This window comes from Tamandua tetradactyla, chromosome 13 (genome assembly GCF_023851605.1).
Source record: "Tamandua tetradactyla isolate mTamTet1 chromosome 13, mTamTet1.pri, whole genome shotgun sequence".
NCBI lineage: Eukaryota > Metazoa > Chordata > Mammalia > Pilosa > Myrmecophagidae > Tamandua > Tamandua tetradactyla.
The window spans coordinates 27,715,105-27,741,013 of record NC_135339.1 but is presented as its reverse complement, the minus strand read 5'-3'; the positions used below and the strand labels follow the sequence as shown (position 1 = coordinate 27,741,013).

Genomic DNA, 25,909 nt, shown 5'->3' with positions numbered 1-25,909 from the left:
GTCCTGAATCGGTGTTTAGCATTTCCACGTTTGTTTTTATCCTCTTGTTACATATGCACGTATCTTTTTGTTTTTTACAGTATAATTTCATTTATATAGAATTCTAGAAAATGCAAAGTAATCTATAGTGAAAGAAAGCAGCTCAATGGTTGCCTGGGATGGGAGTGGGAGAAGGTGGGAAGGAGTGTGAGGGAGGGATGACCAAGGGGCAAGAGGAAATTTTGTGGGGCATGTTCACCCTCTTGATTGTGGCAGTGGGTTCATGGGATATGCATGTGTCTTTAAACAATATATAGTATTGCTTTACATGGGTTTTAAACTTTTATAAATGATACCGTTCTGTATATATCCTTCTGCAGCTCACCTTTTTTAGCTTGACATTATTTTTGAGACTTTTTTTCCCCACACGGATCCATGTAGCTCTTGTTTCATTAATTTAAGTTGCTCTATCCTCTCCATTGCATAAATAAGTCATAGTTAGTTTATCCAGTCTTCTGTGGATGGACGTTTGGGTTTCTAATTTTTCAAATTACGAAGAATGCCAGAGTGAGTGTTCTGCGGCACCTGTCCTCCAGTGCGCATGCGAGAGCTTCGGTGGGTGTTGGGCTGGGCACCAGGGCTGGAATTGCTAAGGGGGTGTGCGCGCGCATCTTCCCATTTATAAGATTTTACAAATTGCTGTCCTCCATGGTCTTGGCAATTTACAATCCCATCAGAAGTGTGTGTGAGTCCCTGTTGTTCTGTGCCAGCCCTTGGTACGTTCGGACCTTTAAACTTTTTGAATAGATAATTTTTAGAGTCTGTTTCTTTTCGTAGTCATTTCCATTCATATTATGGCACTGAAGCTTAGTTTAAAATTAGCCCATTTCTTATTTTACCTTATCAAACACAGTCGTTGTAAAGTCTTACTGAGTTAAGCTGACAGCCCTCACTGTGGCCAGCCCCACTGGCTGCCGCTAGAAACATCACTCAGCTCTATTGGGAGGGGGCAGATGCAGAGAAGAGGCTTATGATAACTCTTTCTGGCCTTTTGGGCTGTAGTGTGAATCCGTTAAACTTTTCTGGGAATTAAAACACTTACGCATGCTTGCTTTTGCTTGCATTCTCTCTTCCTGGGTGGACCCTACCCGGGCAGGCTTATCTGTTCCCTAAACATGCCTCACTCTGTTCAGAGAAAACTGTTCAGAGAAAGCCAGCCGCCTCTCTCAGACTGGCTTCCGTAAAAGGAGAGGGTAGCTCTAATCCACCTTTCCCTCCCCACTCTGTGCAGGGAAAACTGAAATGGGGAGTCTGCAGCTTAGTACTTTGCAAACACAAGCCCAGTGGTCCAGGTGAGGCAGAAAATGCTGGCTCCTATTCATCTTTTTAAAAAAAAAATTAAATAAAATTTTATTGGGGTAACATATATCATAAACTTTGCCATTTTAACCATTTCTAAGTGTACAGTTCAGTAACATTAATTGAATACATTAAATTTCCAAAGTAATTTATACTGTAAATGAATGATTTTCTAAAATCTCCAAAAGTGGATCATTTCTTCTTTTTTTGTGTAATTCTACTGTTTTTTTAACAGTAGTTGTATTTGTTACAATTGATGAAAGATTAAGTAGTACAATAAACTGTATTATGCAGGGATATTTTCCCCCATATTCCTGACCTATTATTATTGTTCATGTTTTATTTTGTTACTCATCTATCTGTATTCTGGATAAAGGGAATGTCAGTCGACAAGGCTTTTTCTTATTAAATACAATTTTATTGAGATATATTGTATATTCGCGTAACATATAATCATCCAAATTCCACAATCAGTGGTATAGCCCCAAGGTTTTTACAGTCACACAGTCACACAGTCACACCATAAAAGCTATATATGATACACAATCATTATCAAAGGTCAAGGCAACTGGATTACGGTTCAACGATTTCAGGTATTTCCTTCTGGCTGTTCTAATACACTAGCAACTAAAAAGAAATAGCTATATAATGAGTCATTAGTCAAAGTCATTTGTTAAATCCTACTTTCTCAGTTCCACCTCCCCCCTCTGATTTGAACATTCTCTCAGTGTTCAGGCATATCTGAGCAATGACCATTTTAACTTCTTCATGTTAGAAAGGGATGTTGAGCTAATGGGGTAGAGGAGTGAGACTGGTTGATGTTCTTGCAGAGACTGGTACACTTCAGGTTTGCACTTCAGGTTTTGTCTGGCATAGGAATAATCGGGAGGCCTTAAGAGTCTGAAAAAATAAATGTACTAACTAAAATTTTTATAGAGTCTTAGATAGAGCCCAGGGTATTCTTTAGGGTTTTCAGGAATACTGTTGGTTGGGGCTTGGCATATTGTGACAATCTGTAGTATCCAGCTGAAGCTTGTCTAAGAGTAACCTCCAAAATGACCTCTCTACTCCATTTGAAATCTCTCAGCCACTGAAATTTTATTTTGTTTCATTTCTTTTCCCCCTTTTGGTCAAGAAGGCATTGTCAATCTTATGATGCCAGGGCCAGGATCATCCCTGGGAGTCATGTCCCATGTAGAAGGGATGGGGGGCGGGCCACGGTGGCTCAGCAGGTAAGAATGCTTGCCTGCCAAGCCCGAGGACCTGGGTTCGATTCCCGGTGCCTGCCCATGTTAAAAAAAAAAAAAGAAGGGATGGGGGCGGTGCCTGTTCATCTTGATCCCATTGGCTTGGATAGAGCCTCACAGAAGATGAGTCCTTGAGGGGTCCTAGAAGGAAGAGAGGTATTAAATGCCTGTCTTTTCTCAACATAAGTCTCATTTAATAATTATTACTATTGAAGCCAGCATGTAATTCCCATCACGTTTTCTGTCAGGTACTGGGCTATGCTTGTTTTGAGCCTTATCTCTCTGTACCCCCATAAGGCCCGTGTGGGGCACTGTTATCATCGCCACTTCTGGAATAAGGACCCTAAGAGTCGTTATAAGTGGTAGAGCCAATATGCAGACCCATCAAGGCCCTTGGCAAAATTTTGCTCTTCTTCTATTTTGTTATTGAGATCTAATTCACATACCGTGAAATTCTCCATTTTAACCATTTTAAAGTATACAATTCAGTGGTTTCTAGAAGTTGTACAACCATCACCACCATCTAACTCCAGAACATTTTTATCACCCTCAAAAGAAACCCCATACATATTAAACAGTCACTCCTTAGTTCTTGGCAACCCCAAATCTACTTTCTGTCTCCATGGATTTGCCTATTCTGGACATTTCAAATATATGGAATCATACAATAAGTAGCCTTTTGTATCTGACTTCTTACACTTGGCATAGTATTTTCAAGGTTCTTCCACTCTTGCATCAGTACCTCTTTTATATGGCTGAATAATATTCCATTGTAAATGTGGCTATACCACATATCTATTGATAGATACTTTAGTTCTTTCCATCTTTTGGCTATTATGAATAATACTGCTATGAACACTATGTGCAAGACTTTTTGTGTGGTCATGGTTTAGTTTCTCCTGGGTCTATACCAAGGGAGAACCTTGCTTTTAACCACATTGAGGGTGGCAGCAGCATCTCCATTAGAAATGGTACTGAGGGTGCCAAGTGGAAGTGCCAAGCGCATACCCACACAGCTCATTAGTGATGGGGATAGGAGCACTCCCAGGTCCCCAGACTCAGTGTACTTTCCACCATAGCAGCTCTCATTCTGCAATTATCAAAACTGAGAGCCAAGGAGAGAAAGAGCTGGGCTGGGGAGGGTAGAACCGAGCTCAGGACCTCCTAGGTCCCCTGGCTTCCATCTCTTGTGCCTCCCTAACACCAGCTCTCTGCTTCTGCTTGCCTCTCCCCACCCGCTGTCAGTGTTGACCAACATCCCCCACTTGGGAAAGAAATTTCTTCGATAAAATCATTTACAGTGAGGTGTCAGGAGATTTCCCTCTTGTGTTCAAATCCCTTCCTGAGTCCTTTCACATGACCCTACCTACCCCCATCCTTGTTTGCATTTAAGAGAGGACCCCCATAAGAGCAATTTGCAGAAAGACCCTAATGCTCCCTACCCTGCAGTGCCCCCCACTCCAGGAGGCTGTTCCGGTTCTTACCTTGCCTCTCGGCCTGATGGTATTAAAAGCATCCATTGATTTCACCTATTGATTGACAGATGGGGCTTGCTTTAAAGCCATATTATCCAACCTGACCACGTTACTCTGATGTCTCCTGGTGCCTTCCAGGACTCTCTCTAGATGGTGGAGTGAGTAGATTAGAAGACCCAAGTTGCAATTATAATAAAGACACAACCTCACATTTGCAAAGCTCTGTTCCCTTTACAAACTACTTTCATGTGCTTGATTTGGTTGAGTCTTTCCAGCAAGCTTGGATGTAGGCATTTCTTCCTGCATCTTCCATATAGGGCAACCGAGGCTCAGTAAGTGGAATCGATGTGATCTAGGTCCCATGTCCAGAAAGTATGGGGTAGGATGGGGACCCAGGACTGCCTGGCCCCAGAGGGCATCTCCAGGCATGGAGAACTGGGACCCCAGATTCTCAGTGCAGTGCTCATTCCACTGCATCCTAGAGGCTCCAGGTAGGAGCTTCCACTAGGGGCTTCCAAAAAAAAGGTTGAGTCTGAATTGCTGACTCATCTAGCTATAGGGCACTAGCCACAGGGGACTGTTGAGCACTTGAAATGTGGTGAGTCTGCTTTGAGTGTCCTGTTAAGTGTAAAATAGACACAGGATTTCAAAGACTTTATAGGACAAAAAGAATATAAAATATTAAAAATGTTGAATATTGATTACATGTTTGAATGATATTTTGGGTATATTAGGTCAAATAACATGGTCATTAAAGTTAATTTCACCTGTTTTTGCTTTATAAATTGTGGCTAGTTGAAAATTGAAAATTCTTTATGCAGCTTGCATTGCATTTCTGTGGAACAGCACTCTGTTAGACGGAGTTTTATTTAAAGCACTGAATTCCTGTGGGCCCTTGACCTCAGATTCCTCATCTATAAGATCCAGAGGCTGGAACCCATTATCTCTGAAGGGCCCCTCCAGCTTCAGCAGAGTTGTTGGGTGGCCAGCAAGCTCTCTGGGCCTCAGATTCCTTATCTTTTAGATGAGATTAATTAATGAGAATTAAATTAGAAAATGGACATGGAAGCACTTTTAAGTGCATAATTATACAAGTGCCAGGTGTTATCGTCATTATTCACTCAGAATACTCCTGGAGGCATCTTGAGTAGCCAGGTGGGGGATTGCAGCTTTCTGGATGGGAGAGGGCAGGTGGCCAGAGCCCCCAAACTGAGGTGGGCATCTTGATGCCATGCTGCTTTTGCTTCCAATTGTGTGTGAGGGCTCGAGGGTTCATGGACCGCTGGTATGTCCATTTTCCCACTGCCCAAATTGGTTTCTGAAAAGACTGCATTCTGAGGAATTCAAAATGTCATGGAACTCCTATGCCCTCCATACGTGAGGGTGAGAGGGTGAATTTTTAATTTTTGCTGTTTTATTGATGGGAAAACACAGGGATGGAAGTGACTTACTCAAGGTCACAAAGGGAGTGTGGCTTTTGAAGGTCTTTTAATGTCTAGCCAGGTCCACCGTCACCACTGCAGCCCTGCCAGGGCCGGGGGAGTGGACGGGAAGTGAGCCTTATTTGCAATGGCATTGGGGTCCGGTTGTCTCATAGTGAAAGTGAAACTGCCCGCACTTTAGGTCCTTCTTTCCACCTTGTCTGGAGGTGCTCAGCACTGGGGATTGCAGGTCTGGAGGCTGGCCCCTTCCCAAGCCATCTGGGGGGACATTAAGAATTAAGCCTGTTGTTCTTGCCATGCCCCATTCCAGGGCTCTTCTCTTCTCCATGACGGTGCCTCCTTTCTTTTTAGCCAGTTCAGTGTGACAGCTTTGTTCTCGTCCTAGGCAAGGGCTGGGTCACTCACTATCCAGGAAACTCCTACTTACGGGTGTCAAGGTCACCAGGAGGCCCTTGTGACCTTCTAGGACCTGGTTTTATCCGGGTCCTCGCAGCAAGAGGCGTCTGGGGAGCAGGGGAAGGAGTGCCCAATTTGGAGATCCTGGGCTGGTGCTGCCCTGGCTCCTGGGTGCTTTGGGGCAGCCTCAGGCCCTGCCAATGTAAAGCGTGGTAGATAAAACCTGCCATGCAAACTGTGCAGATTTGGATCATGGTAGGTCCATGTGGCCAGTGCGGGCCCTGTCCTCCGTTCCCAGAACCTGAGTTTCCTCAATATTTCATTTCCCCATGATTTATTGTGAATGAGCAGAGTCATCCGAACAGTACGTGGTGCATGGTAGGCGTGAAGTCCGTGCTCATTGAAACTGAACAACAGGTCAGAAGCATAAGTACAATTATGGAGAAGGCACTGAAAGGTATATGAAGCTTGAAAAGAGGATCATTTTTGCTTTGGGCATATTCACACTCAGATCTTTCACTCGGGGCCAGGGTGGGGGTGGGGCTCTAAACTGGCATTTATTTTCCTCTAACACAGCAGTGTCTGGGAGGCTCGGCTAGCTGTGTAAGAATCCTGATCATCTTAGGGGCCTCCTGTGTTCCACGGGGCCTCGGCTGTGAAGTGGAGATGTCATGAGGGGAAGGGGAGGGTTAAAAATGCCTGGAACTCACCACACAGCGTCCCCTCTGCACAGGTCGCTGGGAGGCTGAGGTGAGGGGCCAATGCTGGGGGAAATGGGCTGGGCTGTTGGGGGAAGAGGACTCCCCGGGCCTTATCTGAGCCAACAAACCCTTCTGGAGACCTCCCCGGGTTAGGCCCAGCCCAGCCAAGCAGCCGCTCGGAGGCACCGTCCTGAGGGCTTTGGGGATACAGGGAGGTCTAGGGGGGCATGCAGACCATGCCCCCGCGGCCGTGGCTCCTGGAAAAGGATCCCCCACAGCGGCGTGTCTGCCGGGGCAAATGAAGTCCTACATGGTGAACACCCAAGGCCGAGGGGATGCTGAGGAGAAGATCCGACCGCGTAGGTGGGGCGCACCATGGCATACGTGCCCGGGGAGGTGAGCTTCGAGGTGGGTGAAAGAGGGAGTGGGGGACAAAGAGGCCGCTTGCAGGCCACGGAAGCCGACTTCAGTGGGTCTATGAGGAAGGAGCTTTGTGGGGTGTGGAGTGGGGGGAGAACCCCGTCAAGGCCCCACATTACCCGAGGGGGAGGCGTGAGGGTGCTGGGGGTCAATGGCTCCTGTGGGGAACCACCCAGGTTAGAGATGTCTTCCTTGTGGCCAACTCCCTCTCTGCTCTGAGGCCAGCTGCCAAGAGCAGGACAGAGACACTGGGGCCTCAGCTGCCACCTGCAGCAGCGAGGGGGGACCGGTGGCCTGAGGAGCCCAGTGCAGTCAGGAAGAAGGAGTCGGGGCCTTGCTGAGCACCGGGAGGAGGGAGTGGGTCAGCACAAACCACAACAAGGGGTGGGCTCTGGTTGGTCCTAGATTCCGGACTCACTCTACTTCAAACTTCCTTCCCAGGATTTTGCAAAAGGGAAACTGAGCAGATGAGGCAGCCTGTAGCTGCTGTGATCCCAGGTGGAGGGTGAATGAGGCCTCCTAAAAATCACTGACCACTAGGGCTCTCTGCAAGGGAGCCGCCACGTGGGGCCGGGGCTGTACTACCACCCGAAATCCCAGACGTGCGTTCTCCCTGAACCAAGCAGGAAGGAACAGAGGAAGGAGCACTGGACAAGGAATTGGGGAACTTGGTGTCCACTTGCTTCTTTTGCTGACCGGTGGTCACCTTGGCCAGTCAGGTACCCTCTTTGGGCCCTTAGATTCTTCCTCTGGGAATTAGAAGTGATGACAGCAGCTGTGCAGACCAATGATGTAAAGCCCCACAAGTAAAAGTGCCCTCTGAAGTGTGTATCAAAGTGAACATACCCATGTTGCAGATGGAGAGACTGAGGGGCCGACAGGACAGCAAAGCCCGAGGTGGGCCTGGGTCTGCAGTGCCTGGTCCCTGCTGCCCCGTGAACCAGCCAGTGTGCCAAGGAAATCTCAAGGCCGAGTGCCTTAGTGGGAGTCTTAGAGACAGTTCACAAAAGAAACGGGGAGGTGGAGTTCAGGTTGCAAAGGAGAAAGTCTTCATGATCTGATTCTGTTTTTGTAAGACAAAGTTAAAAAAAACATTCTCTGGGGTGCACGGGTGGTTCAGTGGTAGAATGCTGGCCTTCAATGCAGGAGACCCGGGTTCGATTCCTGGACCATGCACCCAAACAAAACAAAACAACAACCAACAAAAAACCCACCAGTCTCTGTATGTATGAATGTTTATTTAAGTATGAAAGCAATCCTAGACCATAAACCTTTAATTAGTAGGGATATTCCTGGGAATGTTGTTTTTATTTTATGCATGTATGTGTTAGAATATTTTTTATAATAACTGTATATTATTGTTATAGTTTTTTTTTTAAGCCAAATGGGGCAAATGTTTCAAAGGAAGTTTGCTCATAAATCTTTCATTTGCTCTGGTTCCAGGCATATTGCCACCTAGCTTTAGTTTTCTCTTCCTCAAAATGGGTCAATAATGATAATGTTTGGCAGCTGGATGTATTTTTTCTAGATATTTTAGATAAAAGGAGTTGGGGACATGTGATTATGTCACTTTTACAGGGATGAAAGAAAGGGAAATGATACTTTCTGCTTCCTTTGTTCTCAGCACATTATTAAAATCCTCCCAGTACCCTTCTGAGGAGGAGATATTATTATCCCCGTCTTAAAAGTGAGGACACCAAGGTTCAGAGAGGTTAAGTCATCTGTCCAGAATCACACAGCTAACAAGAGGCAGATTCTGCATTTGAACCCAGCTCTCTTCCTCCACATCCCATGTTCTTTCTACCATATGAGAAAGAATAGAGATGGTTAAAGAGAAGCCCCAAATGAGAGGTTACAAGACTTGGATTCTAGACTAAGCTACCACTTAGAAACTATGTAACTGGGTGAGTCACTGGGTCTCAATTTCCTCTCCTGTAAAATGGAGATAATTATATATATCCTGCCTACTTCACTGGGTTATTGTGAAGGAAGAAAGGTAACTAGCACATTAAGTGTCTACTTCATGCTAACACTTTGGATCCATGAGCTCATTTTCTGTCTTCCTGTGAGGTTCAGATGGGATAGTATATGTGAAAGTCCTTTGTGTACACCCAGGACCCATTCCTTCTCCTGAGTCAGTCTCTTTAAGAAGGGAAGTGAATCCGGTGTTGAAATCTTTGCCCTGCCCTTCAGCAAGCCTGCCTCTTAACCCTTCACTGCCAGCTCCCAACTTCCTTTGCAAGTGAAATCAGGCCTCCCTGGAAAAGTTCATTTTCAAGGCCAGCAGCTTCAGTCACATCTGTTAGCTCTGCCTCATTCTCGACCTCCTTGGAGAGTGGATGAGAGAGGGAGTGAGAATTTTCCATGGCTGTGGCCCCTTCCGCAAGGGGTAAATATGCCCAGTTACCAGTGGTTACCACCACCTCCTGCCATGACCGGCTTGTTCACTTGGGCAGGTCCAGTCTTGATTTGTTTTTGGCCCATGTCCCCTTTGCTCCTGGGTCTGCTTGCCAGCGTTCTTTTTGGGTACAGGAGGTGGGGCTGAGGTTGGGACGCAGAAATATCTGTGAGTTTAGCTCCGTGCTGGGCCATTTGGTTCTTTCATTGGCTGAAGACTCTGGTCCAGGAGGTTTTGACATGGCTGTCTCTTTTGTCTCCTCCTCCCTTCCCCATGTTCCAACTCCTGGAGGTGCTCAAAGCTTCAGGGTCCTCTTGGTCCACAAGAAGGATAATTCAGGACAAGTATTTGGACAAGATTTGGGCAGAAGCCTCTGCCTTTAGCAGCCCTGCACCCACACAAAGAAGGGCCCTGTCCTCAGGGAGTGGTGAAAGAGACCCAGGTGGCTGAATGGCATTCCTTGTCAGGCAGGAGTCTGCAGGACCTAGCTCAGGGTGTGGTGGCTGGGGCCCCAGACAGCCCCATTTCCTTCCCCGCCTGGCTGGAGTCCCACACACCCGCTTTAGACACCATATGTGAGAGTGGGAACCCAGGAGCCTGTGATTCCAGTCATGGGCTGTAGGAGCCTCTCTCCTATGACAGATGTTCCAGAGGCCTGAGGTCTGCAGCTAGAGGGTCCTGCACTTTGCTCTTTCCATCTCCAAGATGTGGAGGCTGGGGAGCTGGAAGGTCAGGGGATTTTAGGGCTCTGATGTCTGGCTGAAGTGGTATAGCAAGAGTGGTTTGGGGGCAGTGTCCCACGAGAAGGGGAAGGATTATAGAAATGTGTGTGTGTGTGCATTTGTGTGTGTGTGTGAGAGAGACAGAGAAGGGGGGGGCAGAGGAGATGCCATGGAGAAAGAGACAGAAATAGGAAAATCAAAAGGCCCACAAACTTTTGGCCCCACCTTCTGTAGGAAATAGCAGCTCTCTTATGGATTTCTTGCAGAGTGCAGCCTTGCCAAGACCTGGAGCAAATGGGCAGAAGTGTTTTTTTTCCCTTTTTGCCCTTCCTTCCTGTTTCCTTCCACCCACTGTGCATTCTCAGGCTCTTTCCTAGGCCAACGGAGGCTGGTGGGTTCAGAGGCATCCTGGCCACGTGCCGGGGTTGCTGATCGGAAGGAAGGGAAAGAGGCCCCTTGCTCAGCTCAGGGCTAGGTGCTCTGGGCCCTGGGCCTATTCTGCAAATGCCTCCTGGCATGTGCTTTGCTTTGATGTTTCCTGGGCCACTTAAAGGGTCACGGCCCATTTAGTGTGCATTTGCTGAGCCCTGCACCTGAGCCTGCCTGGCCAGGTACTGTGAGGGGACCAGTGGAGTGACTTCTCCCCTGGCCAGCCCTAGTCCCAGGATAAATGCTGGTTCAGAGACCACCCCCGCCCCTGCAGCTCCCAAGGACCACTGGAAAGGGCTTCGCTTCACTTAGCCTCAGTACAAGCGGAATGCAAGGGGCTTCTGTTTCACTTCCAGCGCTGCCCAAGTCGTACCCCCTTTTGGTCCCAGTTTCCAGATCTCTTTTGAGAGGATGTGCTACAGCACGATTCATGGAACTGAAAAAGAGGAGGAAAAGCCCTCCTTCCACAGAAACATGGAGCCAGGCTGTCGTCTTTGTACCCAACCTTTTTTTTCATTTGATCTTCTAGACTCGACTGCCCCAAACCATCGGGATTCTCAGATCAGTGATTGTCTGCTGAGCTGCACTACAGTTTAGGAGGCAAGATGATTTGAGGAGTTACTGAGAGCCCTGTTTTTTCTAGAAGCTTCTCTGTGTCCAGCTGGAAAGCCTCAGCAGCTTTCCTTGGGCCTGCCCTCCACGCAGTAGGAGGACCAGCCTTCCCCAGAGGATGGGGTTGTTTGAAAGGAGGAGTGTTAGATCGGCAGGTATAAGATTTGAATATCCGGGCTGTGCACTTTGAACTAATCACTTAGCTTTTTTTTTTTTTCAATTGCAATGCTTAACTTTATTTATAGTGAGGCATCTCTTACAGTGTGGGACTCCTACACAAGATAATGACTTTAAGTCTTGAATGAAAGTGACATTAAGTAACATAGAATCATGCAATGAAAAAGTTGTTTCCTTCTAATTTTATTTTTCCTGGCCTGGTTAAATTAAGGAGAACATAGTAATACTACTATGTTTGCAGCATCAAAACTTCCTCTTTTTTTTTTCCAACATAAGCTCTATCTCCAAGCCTTTGGTAGGCACAGTAGCTATTTACTAAATAACATTGTTTCATTTTCATAGTATTTTTTAAAAAATATTTTTATTGAGAAATCTTCACACACATACATTCCGTATGTGGTGTAAAATCAGTGGCTAACAATATCATCACAAAGTTGTGTATTCATCACCATGATCATTTTTTAGAACATATGCATCACTCCAGAAAAAGAAATAGAAAGAAAAAATAAAAAATCCATCCATTATCATACCCCTCACCCCTCCCTTTCATTGACCACTACTATTTCCATCTAACCAATTTATTTTACCCTTTGTCCCCCTATTATATATTTATTTTTTTATCTATATTTTTTAACTCATCTGTCCATACCCTGGATAAAAGGAGCATCAGACACAAGGTTTTCACAATCACAGTTACATTGTAAATGTTATATCTTATATAATCATGTTAAAAAACCAAGGCTACTGGAACACAGCTCAAGTGTTGCAGGTACTTTCCTCCACCCGCTCCAACATACCATAGACTAAAAAAGGATATCTATATAATGCATAAGGACAACCTCCAGGATAATCATTTGACTCTGTTTGAAATCTCCCAGCCGCTGAAACTTTATTTTGTCTCATTTGTCTCTTCCACCTTTTGATCAAGAAGCCTTTCTAAATCCCTTGAGGCCAGTTTCCAGCTCATCCCTGGATTTTTGTCCCATGTTGCCAGGGAGAGTTACACCCCTGGGAGTCATGTCCCAAATAAGGGGGAGGGCAGTGAGTTTACCTGCTGAGTTGGCTTATAGAGAGAGGCCACATCTGAGCAACAAAAGAGGTTCTGTGGAGGTGACTCTTAGGCCTAATTTTAAGTAGGTTTAGCCTATCCTTTGCAGAAATAAATTTCATAGGGGTGAACCCCAAGATCGAGGGCTTGGCCTATTGATTTGGTTGTCTCCACTGCTTGTGAGAATATCAGAAATTCTCCAAATGGGGAAGTTGAATATTTCCTCCTTTCTCCCCATTCCCCCAAGGGGATTTTGCAAATACCTCTTTATTCACTGCCCAAATTACTCTGGGATTTATTGGGGATTTATTATCTGCACTAACCCGGACAAACCAACAAAATCTCATGCTCTATTCAAGATTCCATACACTAATGGTGTTCAACGAAACTGACCATACAAGTTAAATTAGGAAATGCACTACCCAAAATATAAATTTTACACCCAATAAACATCTCTCCCTTTAGTCTCACACAAAAGTTTAAGTCCTAAAATATGAACAATATCATTCTTTGCCCTGTATTCTGATATTCTTTAGTCCTATCCAGATCAGTTTCATTCATCTCTCGACTCAAAGTCTGATCACTTTTTCAACTTTTTAAACAGTTTTTGTTTGGGGTACTGCTGACTTTCATAGCTTCAGAGCTCTAACTCTGAGTCTCAGGTGTCACATAAATACCTGAAGTTTCTGGGAATGACCATGTTGTATACAAATAGCTCAGTATCTCAGAATTTAGAATTAACAGGTACACCTTCTGAGTATATGGGACTGCTGTAAGAGCTTACAATCAATCTAGCACCCTTTACCTGATAACCCATGCTCTTGACTTCAGTTCACTGGGTTTTTATATTATAGTTAGTCCATATAATTGAGTTTGATAATATTTGTCTTTTTGTTCTTGACGTTTCATTCAACTCACCTAGTCACATGCCTCACAACTTCATTCCTTCCTGCAGCCGCTCTGTAGTCCATTGTATGTATACACCACAATTCCTTCTTTCATTCTTCAGTTATTGTACCCTCAGGCCACCTCCATTCATTGTGGATCAGGACCACTGCCTCCAGAAACACCAGTGTGCAAATATCCATTTGTGTCCCCACACTCACTTCACCCGTTGCTCAGTATATACCTGGAGAAACTGAGTGTGGGGACACTTAGCTTCTTGGAGCCTTGGTTTCTGCAACTGTAAAATGGGCATAAAGAATGTCTCCCTGCCGGTTGTTTTAAAAATTAAATAATATATTGTATGTGAAAGAGCTTGATATTCTATAAACCACAATACAGTGGCCAAGTACTTATTATTCTAGCATCCAACTGATGCTTATTGAATTTCTCCTTTGTGCCAGACGACAGTGGGTGAGTTTCAGAGGTATATTACATTTGTTTCCTTTTCCCATGAAACTCAAATAGGATTGGAAGAGATGGACATGTCATTAAAAGAGAGAGTCATGATGCTGTGTGCTAAGTGTGGGAGTAGAAGCATATCCAAAATGCTAAAGAGCTGTGTTACTATTATTGTATGGTCTTGCTCCTGCCTCATCCATTCTCCACCCAGACAGCTTGACCTTTCTAAAATGCAAAGCCCTTTTGAGGGTCACCATTGGCCTTTGGATCAAGTATAAATGTGTTCATATGACTTTTAAGGCCCTGCAGGATCCAAGTCTTCACTGTTTCCAATTACATCGTTTCGTACGCTGTCTGCTTGATTCATACCGAATTTGTTTCTGTTTACCGAACAAACCGCCCTCCTTCACCTTGGCCTCCACACATGCTCTTGCTGTGCCTTTCGCATCACCCCTCGAGGAAGCCTTCTTCTTTTTTTTTTTTTCCATTTTTAAAAAAAATTTATTTATTTTTGATTTATGATACATAACCACATACAAACACATTCTTATCGTATGATCATCAGGAAGCCTTCTTGATTTGTGTTGAGTTGCCTGTGTGTCTGCCTGGCTGCCCCTGCACACTCGTATCATGATAGCTGCCACCCCACCCCAGACTGGGGGTTCATGATGTCATGGCCTGTGCTGATCAGGCACCTTGTGTTGGTGCTCTGACACCAGTCTTGGGGTTAAATTGGGGCGTGGCTCTCAGCCCAAATCATGATTCTGGGAATTTCTGTTTCAGCTCTAGGTAGTGTGTGATTGTGCTTTGTTGCATTGCTTTATCACAAGAAGAAAAGGAAAAAGTGGTTGCAGTAGGAGAGATTAAGGGTCAGGGATGGGATTGTCTTTGCAGAGAACTTTTAGGGATGCTCTCATCAGATTATCCATGAGAGGGGAGACATGCAGGGCCTGAGGGAAGTGAGGGACACTAGACATGGAGACACTAGAGTGAGAAGGCTGCCTGGGACCAAAATATGCAGAAATGACCTAGGCTGGGGCCTCCGTCCTTGAGTCAGGACACTTCTAACCATCCTGAAAAGTGAGCACGAGATGTTGCTCTTGAAGCAATCAGCATCAAGGTCTTTTCCGCTTTGTCAGGTCATAAATCTGCCTCTCCATCTGCTGGGCGCCCTGTGTGTGCAGGACTCTGTGTAGGGCCCTGGCAAGTCAAAGTTAATGGAATGGACACAGGCAAGGTAATGGGTGCTGAAAGCCATGATCTAGGCTAGGTCTTGCTGAGGGATGCAGGGCCCAGCCAGAGAGACTTGGACATCTGATCTGAACCTTAAAGGGCAGGTAGAATTTGGATGGCTGGACAGAGAAGGAGGACTATTTTGGGAATAGATGACAAAAGAAGCAGGAAGGTCCTGGGCACCTATCAGGAATGGTAGAGATGGTTTGGTTGGAGTTCAGGGGTCTGGAGCCAAATCTGCAGAGCTTAGGTGCCTTGGAAATGGGGAGACATGGAGAGGTTTTGAGCAGGGGAGTGCATTGATCAGTGTGTTCTCTTTTTTTTTTTTGAATTTTCCCCCTTTCTCACTATTCTTTAAAGTATGTTCTTTAAAGAGGCTAATGTGGTATGGAGGATGGACTGGGAGGGAGAGAGAGATTGGAGATGGAAAACCTTTGTAATGGTTGAATCATCAGTAATCAGGTCCATGGTTATCAGGACTTATGTTGACTAGCAGTGGAAAAGAATGAATGGTGAGGCAAAAGGTCTGTTGGTGGACTCCATGAGATGGGTGCTGTGAAGACAGGGCCCTAACCCAGTGCCAGACCTATCATAGATGCCCAGTGCCAGACCTATCGTAGATGCCCAGTAAGCATTTTTTTTGAGAGAATAAATGGTAAGATACTGCGAAGGAAGAACAGCAACTCACTTGGCGGCTGAATGATTCCTCCCTCTCTGCCTATCCTAGGGGGTCTGAGATCAGGAGCCTGGGAACCTGGAGGAAAGTGGATAACACAGAAGGACGTGCAGACTGGGTTCGTCTGGTCAGGGGTAGGAGTGGAGAGTGGTCCAACTTGGAGCTATGAGCACATCGGCCCTGGCACCCAGGGCATTGCACATGTGTTTGGGAGCCCAGGGGCTGTCCCCATGCTTCTGAGGGTGGGATTAAGGTCCCTGTGCTATAGACCTCCAGCCCATGTTCTCTGAAGAGTTCTAGCCCTTTGGCCATCACTTCCTTGTACCTAGAAGTTGTGCCCTAGGAAACCCACTGGCCCCATAGCTGATGTTCATTGAGTGCTATGCTCTATATGCTTCTGCAGCTCATTTGGCCTTTGTGACTTCTTGTGTGTTAGATCCTATTTCTTATCTCACTTTTTCAGTTGAGGAAATTGAGGTTCATGCAGCTGGTAAGTGATGGCTGGGATCTGAATGCAGGGGCTGGTTCCAGACCCCCATCTTACCCTCTGCCACATGACATCCACTTGAGGATGGCTACTTCCATAGAGGAAGGAGTCATGTGGAGGCCTGGGGTGTGAAGATACACAAAGAGACCTGCCTCCATCGTGTTCTTATGGAAGCCGTACAGATCGCCTGGTTTCAGCTGTTCCCCTCTGAACAGGGGTTCAGAGCATTCACAATACTGCTCCAAGTCACAAAGTTGATGGCGAGTGAACAACCTCACTTTTTTTTTAAACTTTTTTTTATTGTATAGTATACCATATATACAAAGCAAAGAAAGAAAAAAACAATAGTTTTCAAAGCTCTCTTCAACAAGTAGTTGCAGGACAGATCCCAGAGTTTGTCATGGACTACCATATCATCTTCTCAGATTTTTCCTTCTAGCTGCTCCAGAATATAGGATACTAGAAGGAATAAATATTTTTTATCATCACAATTGACTTTTTTTTTCTTTTTTGGAAAAAATAATAGACAAAAAGCAATAAATTACAAAGCATAGCACAACAGTTAGTTGTAGAACAGATTTCAGAGTTTGGTATGGGTTATAATTCCACAATTTTAGGTTTTTACTTCTAGCTACTCTAAGATACTGGAGACTAAAATAAATATCAATTTAATGATTCAGCAGTCATATTCATTTGTTAAACCAGAACAGATTTCAGAGTTTAGTATGGGTTACAATTCTACAATTTTAGATTTTTACTTCTAGGTACTATAAGATACTGGAGACTAAAATAAATATCAATTTAATGATTCAGCAGTGATATTCGTTTGTTAAACCCTACCTTCTCTGTATAGCTCCATCATTACCTTTGATCTTTCTATGCCACTCTTTAGGGATATTTGGACTATGTCCATTCTAACTCTTTCATGTTGGAAGGGGCTGTCAATAATATGGGGCAGGGAGATGGAACTAACTGAGGTTCTGGAGAGGTAGGGCCCTCTAGGTTTCAGGACCTATCTGGTACAGGGACCCATCTGGAGGTTGTAGGTTTCTGGAAAGTTACCCTAGTGCATAGAACCTTTGTAGAATCTTATATAACACCCTAGGTATTCTTTAGAATTGGCTGGAATGGTTGGGGTTTGACAAGTTGTGATAGGTAGCAATGTGTAAATGAAGCTTGCATAAGAGTGACCTCCAGAGTAGCCTCTCGACTCTATTTGAACTCTCTCAGCCACTGATGCTTTATTAGTTACACTTCTTCTCCCCCTTTTGGTCAGGATGGAATTGATGATCCCACGGTGCCGGGCTGGACTCATCCCTGGGAGTCATCTGCCACTCTGTGACCTCCCATTTTTTGATGTGCTAGCATGGATGCTTTAGCATAAGCAAGAACTGATTGCCTCAGCCATGCAGGCACCTCATGTGCCTTGTCCTTACCCAGCCACTCTTGAACTGACATGACCATCCTTAACCTCAACCTCACTTGCCTTCATTCTTACTCTTCTCACCAGATTGACAAGTATCTCTATGCCATGCGGCTCTCCGATGAAACGCTGATGGATATCATGGTTCGCTTCAAGAAAGAGATGCAGAATGGCCTCTCTCGAGATTTTAATCCCACAGCCACACTCAAGATGCTGCCAACATTTGTAAGATCTATTCCCGATGGTTCAGGTGAGTCTCTAAAGCAGACATTGGGCTCTGAGGGCCAAATGTTCTGTGAAACCAGAACTGTCTTTACCAATTTTCATTCATTCATTCATTCACTTGTCCACTCTTTCCATCCATCAGTTTTCCCATCCATGCATAATTTTTCCATCTTCCATCCATCTGTCCATCCTTCCACCCATCCATCCATTCACCTGTCTATCCTCCACCCATCATTCATCCATCCACCCATCCATCCATCCGTCCATCCATCCATCCAATAGAGGTCTACTGAACACCTATTATGTACCAGACATTGGGGTACCATGGTTAGACATGGCCAACTTGCCGTCATAGGCCTGCTTGTTTAGTGGCTTGTGATATTTCAGAAAATGTAGTGTTTATGGGTCTCACAGATGCTGTTGGATTGCCCTGATGTCTCAAGAATAGGAGAGTCTCCAGAGTGTGAAGAGTTCACTTTAGGAGAATCTCTCCATCAGGGCACCATGGACCCACTTCAATACCCCAGATAAATAAAATCCTAGTAGCCAGGTGGATCTCAAATTGAGAGGTGATATTCAAAAATCCATATGAATAACTTATATGGATGCTGAATCAAGTTAGCCCCTGAAGCAGAGAAATGGAAAAACAAAATTTTTTCCCCCTTGGGTTTGTATTCCTGTGGCTCAGCTCACAATGGGGAGTTGGGTGTTTCCCAAGGGTCATTAGCCTCTCTTCCTAGAGGAGTGGCATCAGCCTCTACACGTGGCAGAGTAGAGGCTGGGAGAGTAGAGGCTGGGAGAGTGCAGCCTGGGCTGCCTGCCTGACTGCAGTTATTAGTTTACAAGGGTGGGTCCTTGCCCACCCCAGTTTGTCCCATTCTTGAATCATGTTCTATGGTCTTGGCTTCACCTGGTACATGTGATAGAGGGAGGGAGGTTATGAGGGAGAAAAGTTTATCTTGGGGCTATGAGGACACACCCCTTGACCACGGCCCTCATAACCCCACTTCCCTGCTCTGGAGGTTCCTGTAGAAAGCAGGGAATTGGGGCATCTTGTGTACAGCAAAATGGATGTTAGGAAAACTGTAGCTGTTGCAGATAACATTCATAAAAATTGGGTAAGTGCATGGCTTGTTGGAGCAGACTGCCACTGTGGGAAAGTACTGCTCTGTCTGCAACGCCTTGAGAACCATGACTGATTCAAATGCTGATGAAGGGTGTGTGCTGTTTACTCTGTCAGCTATGGCCACAGGTGGAGTGTAAATTCACTCATACAGCTATCTTGCTTGTCATGCACACACCTCTCTTGGTTGTTTCTTTGCTATTTAGAAATCTGTTCTGCCTGTATCCTGTTGTTCTCCTTGTGGTCTTGGTTACTAACAGTTTAGCTTTTTTTGTTGTTGTTAAACTTTTTATCTGGAAATATTTTCAAACTTAACAGTGCAGTTATAATACAAACAGTACAGAAATAATATAAACCCCATCCAAAGAACTCCAACATACCTCTATGCCCCCAAATACCCAGATTTACTAATTTTAACATTTTGCCACATTTTATATTCTTTTCTTCCTTCCTTCCTTTCTTTTATCAATCATCTATCAATTCATTTTCTGAACACTTGCATGTAGGTTGTATATATCATGTTCCTGTGTACTGCCATGTATGTTCCTAAGAACAAGGATATTCATTTAATGTAACTGCCTTAAGTGCCGTTATGGTATTCAAGAAATTTAATGTTGATATAAGGTTTACAGTCAATGTTTGATTTTTTCAGATAGCCCATTAATGTCTCTTTGAGTCTTTTCTCCTCTCTTGTTAGATCCCATCCAGCATGATATATTGAATTTAACTGTGCTCTTTAGTTGCTCTTTCTTTTTAAAATTGTGAGAACATGTATATACAACATGAACTTTCCCATCTCAACCACTCCTAAGCATGCCATTCTGTGGGAGTCATTACATTTACTATATTGTGGTATGCTTACCACCTTCTACTACTCAAACTTTCCCGTTTCCCAAACAGAAACCCTACGCTCAGTTTGCTTTAACTCCCATTCCCCTTATCCTCACTGCCTCTGCCAACCTTTCCTCTTAATTTTTGTCTCTATGAACTTGCATATTCTCCAGTATTTTCTTTGTAGTTTTATGGGGCTTAAATTTAACATCCTAAAGTTGTAGTATCTTGTTTGCTTTGATAAAAACTTGTAATTGTAGATATACGCTATGTTCCTGTACCCTTCTATCCCCCCACCTTTATGTAGTTCTTGTCACCAATTACATGTTTATACATTATGAGTCCAGAAGCACTGAATTCTCATTACCTTTTATACATTTGCCTTTCAGATCCTGTAGGAAATAAAAAGTGGAGTTACAAGCCAAAAATACAATGATACTAGCATTTATATTTACCCGTGTTATTACCCTCATGAGAGATCTTTTATTTCTTCATGCAACTTTGACCTATCATGGATTCTCCCTTCCTTGTAGGGCATCCCTTATAAGGCTGGTCTAGTGGTGACAAAGTCCCTCCGCTTTTATTTATCTGGGAATGTCTTAATCGCCCCTTCATTTTTCAAAGACTGTTTTACCAGATATAGAATGCTTGGCTGGCAGTTCTTTGCCTTCAGCACTGTAAATAAGTCCTTCCACTGCTTTCTTTATTTTATTTTTTTATTGTAGCATTTAATGTGTTAATAAAGGAATGGAAAACTTAAGTGCTGATTGATACAAGCCCAGTTAAATAAATCATGGTACATCTATACAATGGAATACCAGGGAATTGTTTTTAAAGATTAAGTAGAGCAATACATGCTGGTATGGAAGGTTTTTTCAAAATAAGTCACCATGTGAAGAAAGCACAATAGGGTACACAAAATGCCACAATTTTTATCAAACAACAGAGGCCTGTCACTCTGTATATATATATATACGTACATATGTGGCATATTCATCGATGGAATAAAGAGGATTCCAGGGTAGGAGAAACAATGATTTTCTCTGTTTATCATTTTTTTTTTGACTTTTGCTCTATATGCATGTATTATCAAAAACATATGCAGTTTTAATTTTTTTATTTTATTTTTTTTTACATGGGCAGGCACCAGGAATCGAACCCGGGTTCTCTGGCATGGCAGGCAAGCATTCTTGCCTGCTGAGCCCCTGTGGCCCACCCCATATGCAGTTTTTAAAGGGGTGGTGTTCTAGTTTGCTAGCTACCAGATGCGATATATACCAGAAACAGAACTAAAAGGTGGAATTTATTAAGTTGCAAGTTTACAGTTCTAAGGCCATGAAAATGTCTCAATTGAAGAAAGTCTATAAAAATGTCCAAATTAAAGTACCAACAAGAGGTTACTTTCACTCAAGGAAGGCTGATGAAGTTCAGAATTTCTCTCTCAACTGTAAAAGCACATGGTGAACATGGTGACATCTGCTAGCTTTTTCTCCAGGCTTCTTGTTTCATGAAGCTCCCCCTGGGGCATTTTCCTTCTTTATCTCCAAAGGTCTCTGGCTGCCTGGGCTCTCTCTTGGCTCTCTGGCTTTCAAGTCTTTTCCAATTTCCTCTTTATAGGATTCCAGTAAGTTAATCGAGGCCCACCTGAAATGGGTGGAGTCACATCTCCTAATCAAAGGTTAATACCCATAGTTGGGTGTGCCACATCTCCATGGAGATAATCTAATCAAATTTCCAACCTACAGTACTGAATTGGGATTAAAAGAAATGGCTGCCTCCACAAGATGGATCAGGATTAAAACATGGCTTTTTTTAGGGTATATAATCCTTTCAAACCAGCACAACTTGTTTTGGTGGTGGGTCTGAAGCATTTCATTTTACTGGCCAGAAAGCTATAATTCCAGACTATTCTGTTCAGTGAGGGACATGTGAGAGGCCTTGTTACATAACAACCGACATTGAACATTGTACAATATGCAACATGAAAGAAAGTAGGTACCCAGAACCAGGGGGTGGAAGAAGGCAGAGAATAGCAAGATCACAGATTAGGAAAATGAACTCAATATCTCTGAATCCCAAGGATGCAAAACCAATGTTTCTTGTCCCATTTCCACATTTTCTAGTTCAGATCAGGGATTGCTTGACTAACCCTAAGAATTTGGTTCTCTGCTTTTCAGAACAGTTGGAGTAGAACAGTTGGGTGCCAGAAATAAAACTTGAGTTGGTCACTCATTCATTTATTTGCTCATAAAGCATTTATGGAAGTGAAGTTGAGTCTGGGATACTAAGATAATACACTTCAATTCCTGCTGTCCTTGTCCTCAGGAAACTCGTGGTCCAGTGAGGAGGGGACACCAGTAAGACCTTCTCAGAGCGACTGAGGTCTGTGCCAGATCTATTAGCCTCCATGTTTAGCTAGGACATGTACAATTTGGAGAACTAACCAGTTTGGGATCCAACTGGTGTCACTTCTACTGCTTTCCTGCCTCCATGGTTTCTAATGAGAAATTGGCACTTAATGTTATTGAGGCTTCCTTGTATATGACATGTTGCTTCTCTCTTGCAGCTTTCATAATTCTCCTTAATCTTTGGCATTCTACAGTTTTATTATAATATGTTCCGGTATGAGTCTATTTGGGTTTGTCCCGTTAAGAGTTTATTGCACATCTTGTATGCAGCATATATTCATGTCTTTTGTTTAAATTTGGGATGCTTTCAGCCATTATTTCATTGAATATTCTCGTTCCTCCTTTCTCTCTTTCTTCTTTTGGGACTTCCACAATATGTACATCAATAGGCTTGATGATGCCCCACAGGTTCCTTAGGTTCTGTTCACTTTTCTTCATTCTTTCCTCTTTCTGCTCCTTAGACTAAATGATTTCAATTGTCTTCCTTTCACATTCACTGAGTCTGTCTTCTGCCAGCCCCTAATGCTGTGGAACCCCCCAGGGAATTTTAAATTTCTGTTACTGTGGTCTTCGACTCTATTTGGTTCCTTTTTATAATTTCCATCTCTCTATTGATATTCTCTACGGGTTCACCTGTTGTTTTCCTGATTTAATTCTTTGTCTGTGTTTTCCTTTAGCTCTTTGAGCATATTTAAGACCATTTAAAAAATCTTTATCTGGTGTGTCCAGGCCTGATCCTCCTCACTGATGATTTTAAATGCTTTGAGCTTCTCCTTTGCCTGGGCCATTGCTCCCTGTTTCTTTGTGTGTTTTGTAATCTTTTGGTTGTATCCTGGGTATTTTGATATTTTAGGGAGTTATCTCTGGAATTTAGACTCTGAGATGTCTGTTCCTTAAGCTTGTATCCAGCTAGTGTTATGACAGAGCTTTCCTTGAATGCCAGAAGCTAACCAAAAAAACAAAGAAGAAGAAGAAAGTAAAAAAGAAAACACCTTCCCCAGTTTTTGCAGATTGACTTGTGCCAGTGCGCTCTATCAGAGCTTATTCATGCAGTGACTTTAGAGAATAACTTGAGGACAAAGCCTAGGGACTTCCCTGATCCTTTTTGTGTATGTCTCTTGTCTTGTGTGGCCCTAGGGATTCTCCCATTTACTTGGATGCAACTGTCCCCTCTTCCCTTGCCCCCGGCAGCCACTTGATTGCTCTCCCCCAGCATTCTGCAGGAGAGCTCTGTGAACCGCCTTCTGCATGCAGGGCAGGTTCTGGGACAGCAAGTCCCTTTGGCCACCAGCAAGAGATTGGGCCAGACATATATGCCCCTAGCAAGTGCACAGGAGTTACTCTGCTCCCTTCAGTGGGGCCTGGGAACCCACTGGGAGCGCAGGCTTATCCATGCTGAGCTATGAGGGCTAGGGAAGGGGACAGCTAGTTGTGCAACAAGATCTGACTGCTTGTAAGTAGCCTTTGTCTTTATTTGGCACACACCCTGTTACTGTGTTCCTCTCATTGCTTTCTGGAGCGTTGAGTAAGATTGTTTCTGCCATTTCTTGCCGGTTGTTCAAAGCTTCTGTGGGGGAATGGAGCCCTGAAGCCTCTCACTGTGCCAGTCTTGATCGGGGCAGGCCAGTTGAGCTTAAGAACTGCCCATGAGACGGTGGCCATTATAATGGCCATAGTGTGCACTGAGTTTTGTTCTGATGTCTTTGGCTGAGGTGAAGAGACCTTTTTTGTTTACTCCTCCTTTTTCTAGTCCTGGTAGATCTCACGTCCAGGAGCATTTGAGCTTTTCCAGGTTTAGCAGTTTCAGAGTTCTGTAGGAGAGGTGTGGCTGTGCCCTGTTTCTAGCTGAGGGGAGGGGGATGGGGAGCTAAAGTGAGTGTGGGCAGCCCACAGGAGTGCAGCAAATCTGGCTTTGTTTGGGAGAGCTCAGAACTATACTGGATCTGTGCGGGGCACCTGATCTGCTGTCCCTGGCCCAGGGTTGACGCATCTGTGGTAAAGATGCTGTCTCTTTCCTCTGGAACCCTGCTGTCAGCCAGTAGTACCCTTATTAGGATGTTATATCATTAGGATTATCTTTCCAAGATTGAATCTCCAAATGGATTCAAGATTAGTACTCTAGCCATTTCTGCCCATGGGCTACTCCTGAAAACAAGGCCCAGAACACCTTTTCATTTGGGAAATATAACATTCTCCAGCCTTCTCTCAGCGGTTCATAACAGACATGGATAGACTAAAGACCCTGAGAAGTCCTGCAGGAAGAAATTTGTTTCACCCCAAACCTGTTTAATCTGTTGCCATTTTCTCTATCTTGAGACACTCATGCTTTTTCATTTGAATATCCCTGAAATCAGCAATGTGTTGTCCAATAATCATTATTGGTGGCACTTTTTCTTTATTAGTGTTACATAAAATGATGATGTCTCACAATCAGTGGTGTCCTCAATATGATGGCATATGTGGTAATACACCAATGTGGAGAAACACTGTCCCAGGGTTTGCAAAATTGAAACCAGCAGGAGGGTAGGTCCTCTCTGCTCTCCATTGCCGATGTGGGCAAATCTTTTGGGCTTCTCTGGTGTACAAAGCGGCATTGAGAAACGAAGGAGAAAGGGGTATTGCGATTAAATTCCTAAACTGCAAGGACCCACCATCCTGTGCACAAAGGGTGCACCCTTCCCCTATCCCACCCACCCTGATTCTCCTCCCTCTGACTGCTTCTTCAGTGTTATAACCCTTTTCTGTATGGCTGTTCATGATGTTTATAGGTGGGCTCAGTTTTCGTACCCTGGGGTCCACACTCCCCTTGGAAAAGTCCCTTTAACCACACAAAGAGATGGATACTGGTGCCAAGGCCTCAGATACCACCAGCCCCCCAATCTAATCCCTACCTCTTTGTGCATTGCCTCCACCATCTCTTCCCCCTGCCCCTGCACACCTTCTTCAACCAAGAATCAAGAGGTCCCCAGGAGTAATCATAATACAGGCCTCCTTAATAGGAAGTCCTGTTCCCTTTCTGAAATGTTTAATCACTGCTTCACTTATAGTAATTAGTCAGCAACAGAATTAGTAGTACTCCCAAACCACTGAAGGATAAATCGGGACAACATGGCAGAGAAATACCCCAGCCAGTCACATGATTAGGCTTCCAAGGCAAAGGGAGAAACAAACATTTTCTTTCCTAGTTCATCTTGACCCTGGTGTAATGTACTCAGAGTTTTATTTTATTTTTAACTTTTTATTGTGGTAACATATATACAACTCAAAATTTCCCATTTTAACCACTTTGAAGTATACAATTCAGTGGTACTAATTACATTCACAATGTTGTGCCACCATCACCGCCACCCACCACCAAAACTTTTTCATCATCCCAAATAGAAACTCTGTACCCATTAAGTAGTAACTTCCTAGTCCTCCCCATCATTCCATCCCCTCCCCTCTCAATCTGTAATATATTTTCTGTCTATGAATTTACATATTCTGGGTATTTCATGTCAGTAAAATCATACAATATTTGTCCTTTTGTATCCAGCTTCCTTAACTCAAAATGGTATCTTCAAGATTCATCCATATACCATGCATCAGAACTTCATTCTCTTTTTATCGCTGAATAATATTCCATTGTATATATGTATGCCACATTTTGTTTATCTATTGCTTCCCCCTTTTGGCTATTGTGAATAATGCTGCTGTGAATATGGGTATATGGACATCTGTCCAAGTCTGCTTTCAGTTCTTTTGGGTATATATT

The 25,909-nt window shown here is 44.1% G+C and overlaps 1 protein-coding gene across 8 annotated transcripts in view; it reads left to right on the top strand.

Moving 5' to 3' along the window:
* HK1 (hexokinase 1) overlaps window positions 1-25,909 on the top strand; it is a 156,831-nt gene that overhangs the window by 63,775 nt on the left and 67,147 nt on the right. For all 8 annotated transcript variants that reach the window (XM_077125061.1, XM_077125064.1, XM_077125057.1 and 5 more), the window contains one exon: window positions 17,656-17,818. In XM_077125061.1, coding sequence (XP_076981176.1) covers window positions 17,656-17,818 — 163 coding nt within the window. The remainder of the gene's footprint in view (window positions 1-17,655; window positions 17,819-25,909) is intronic.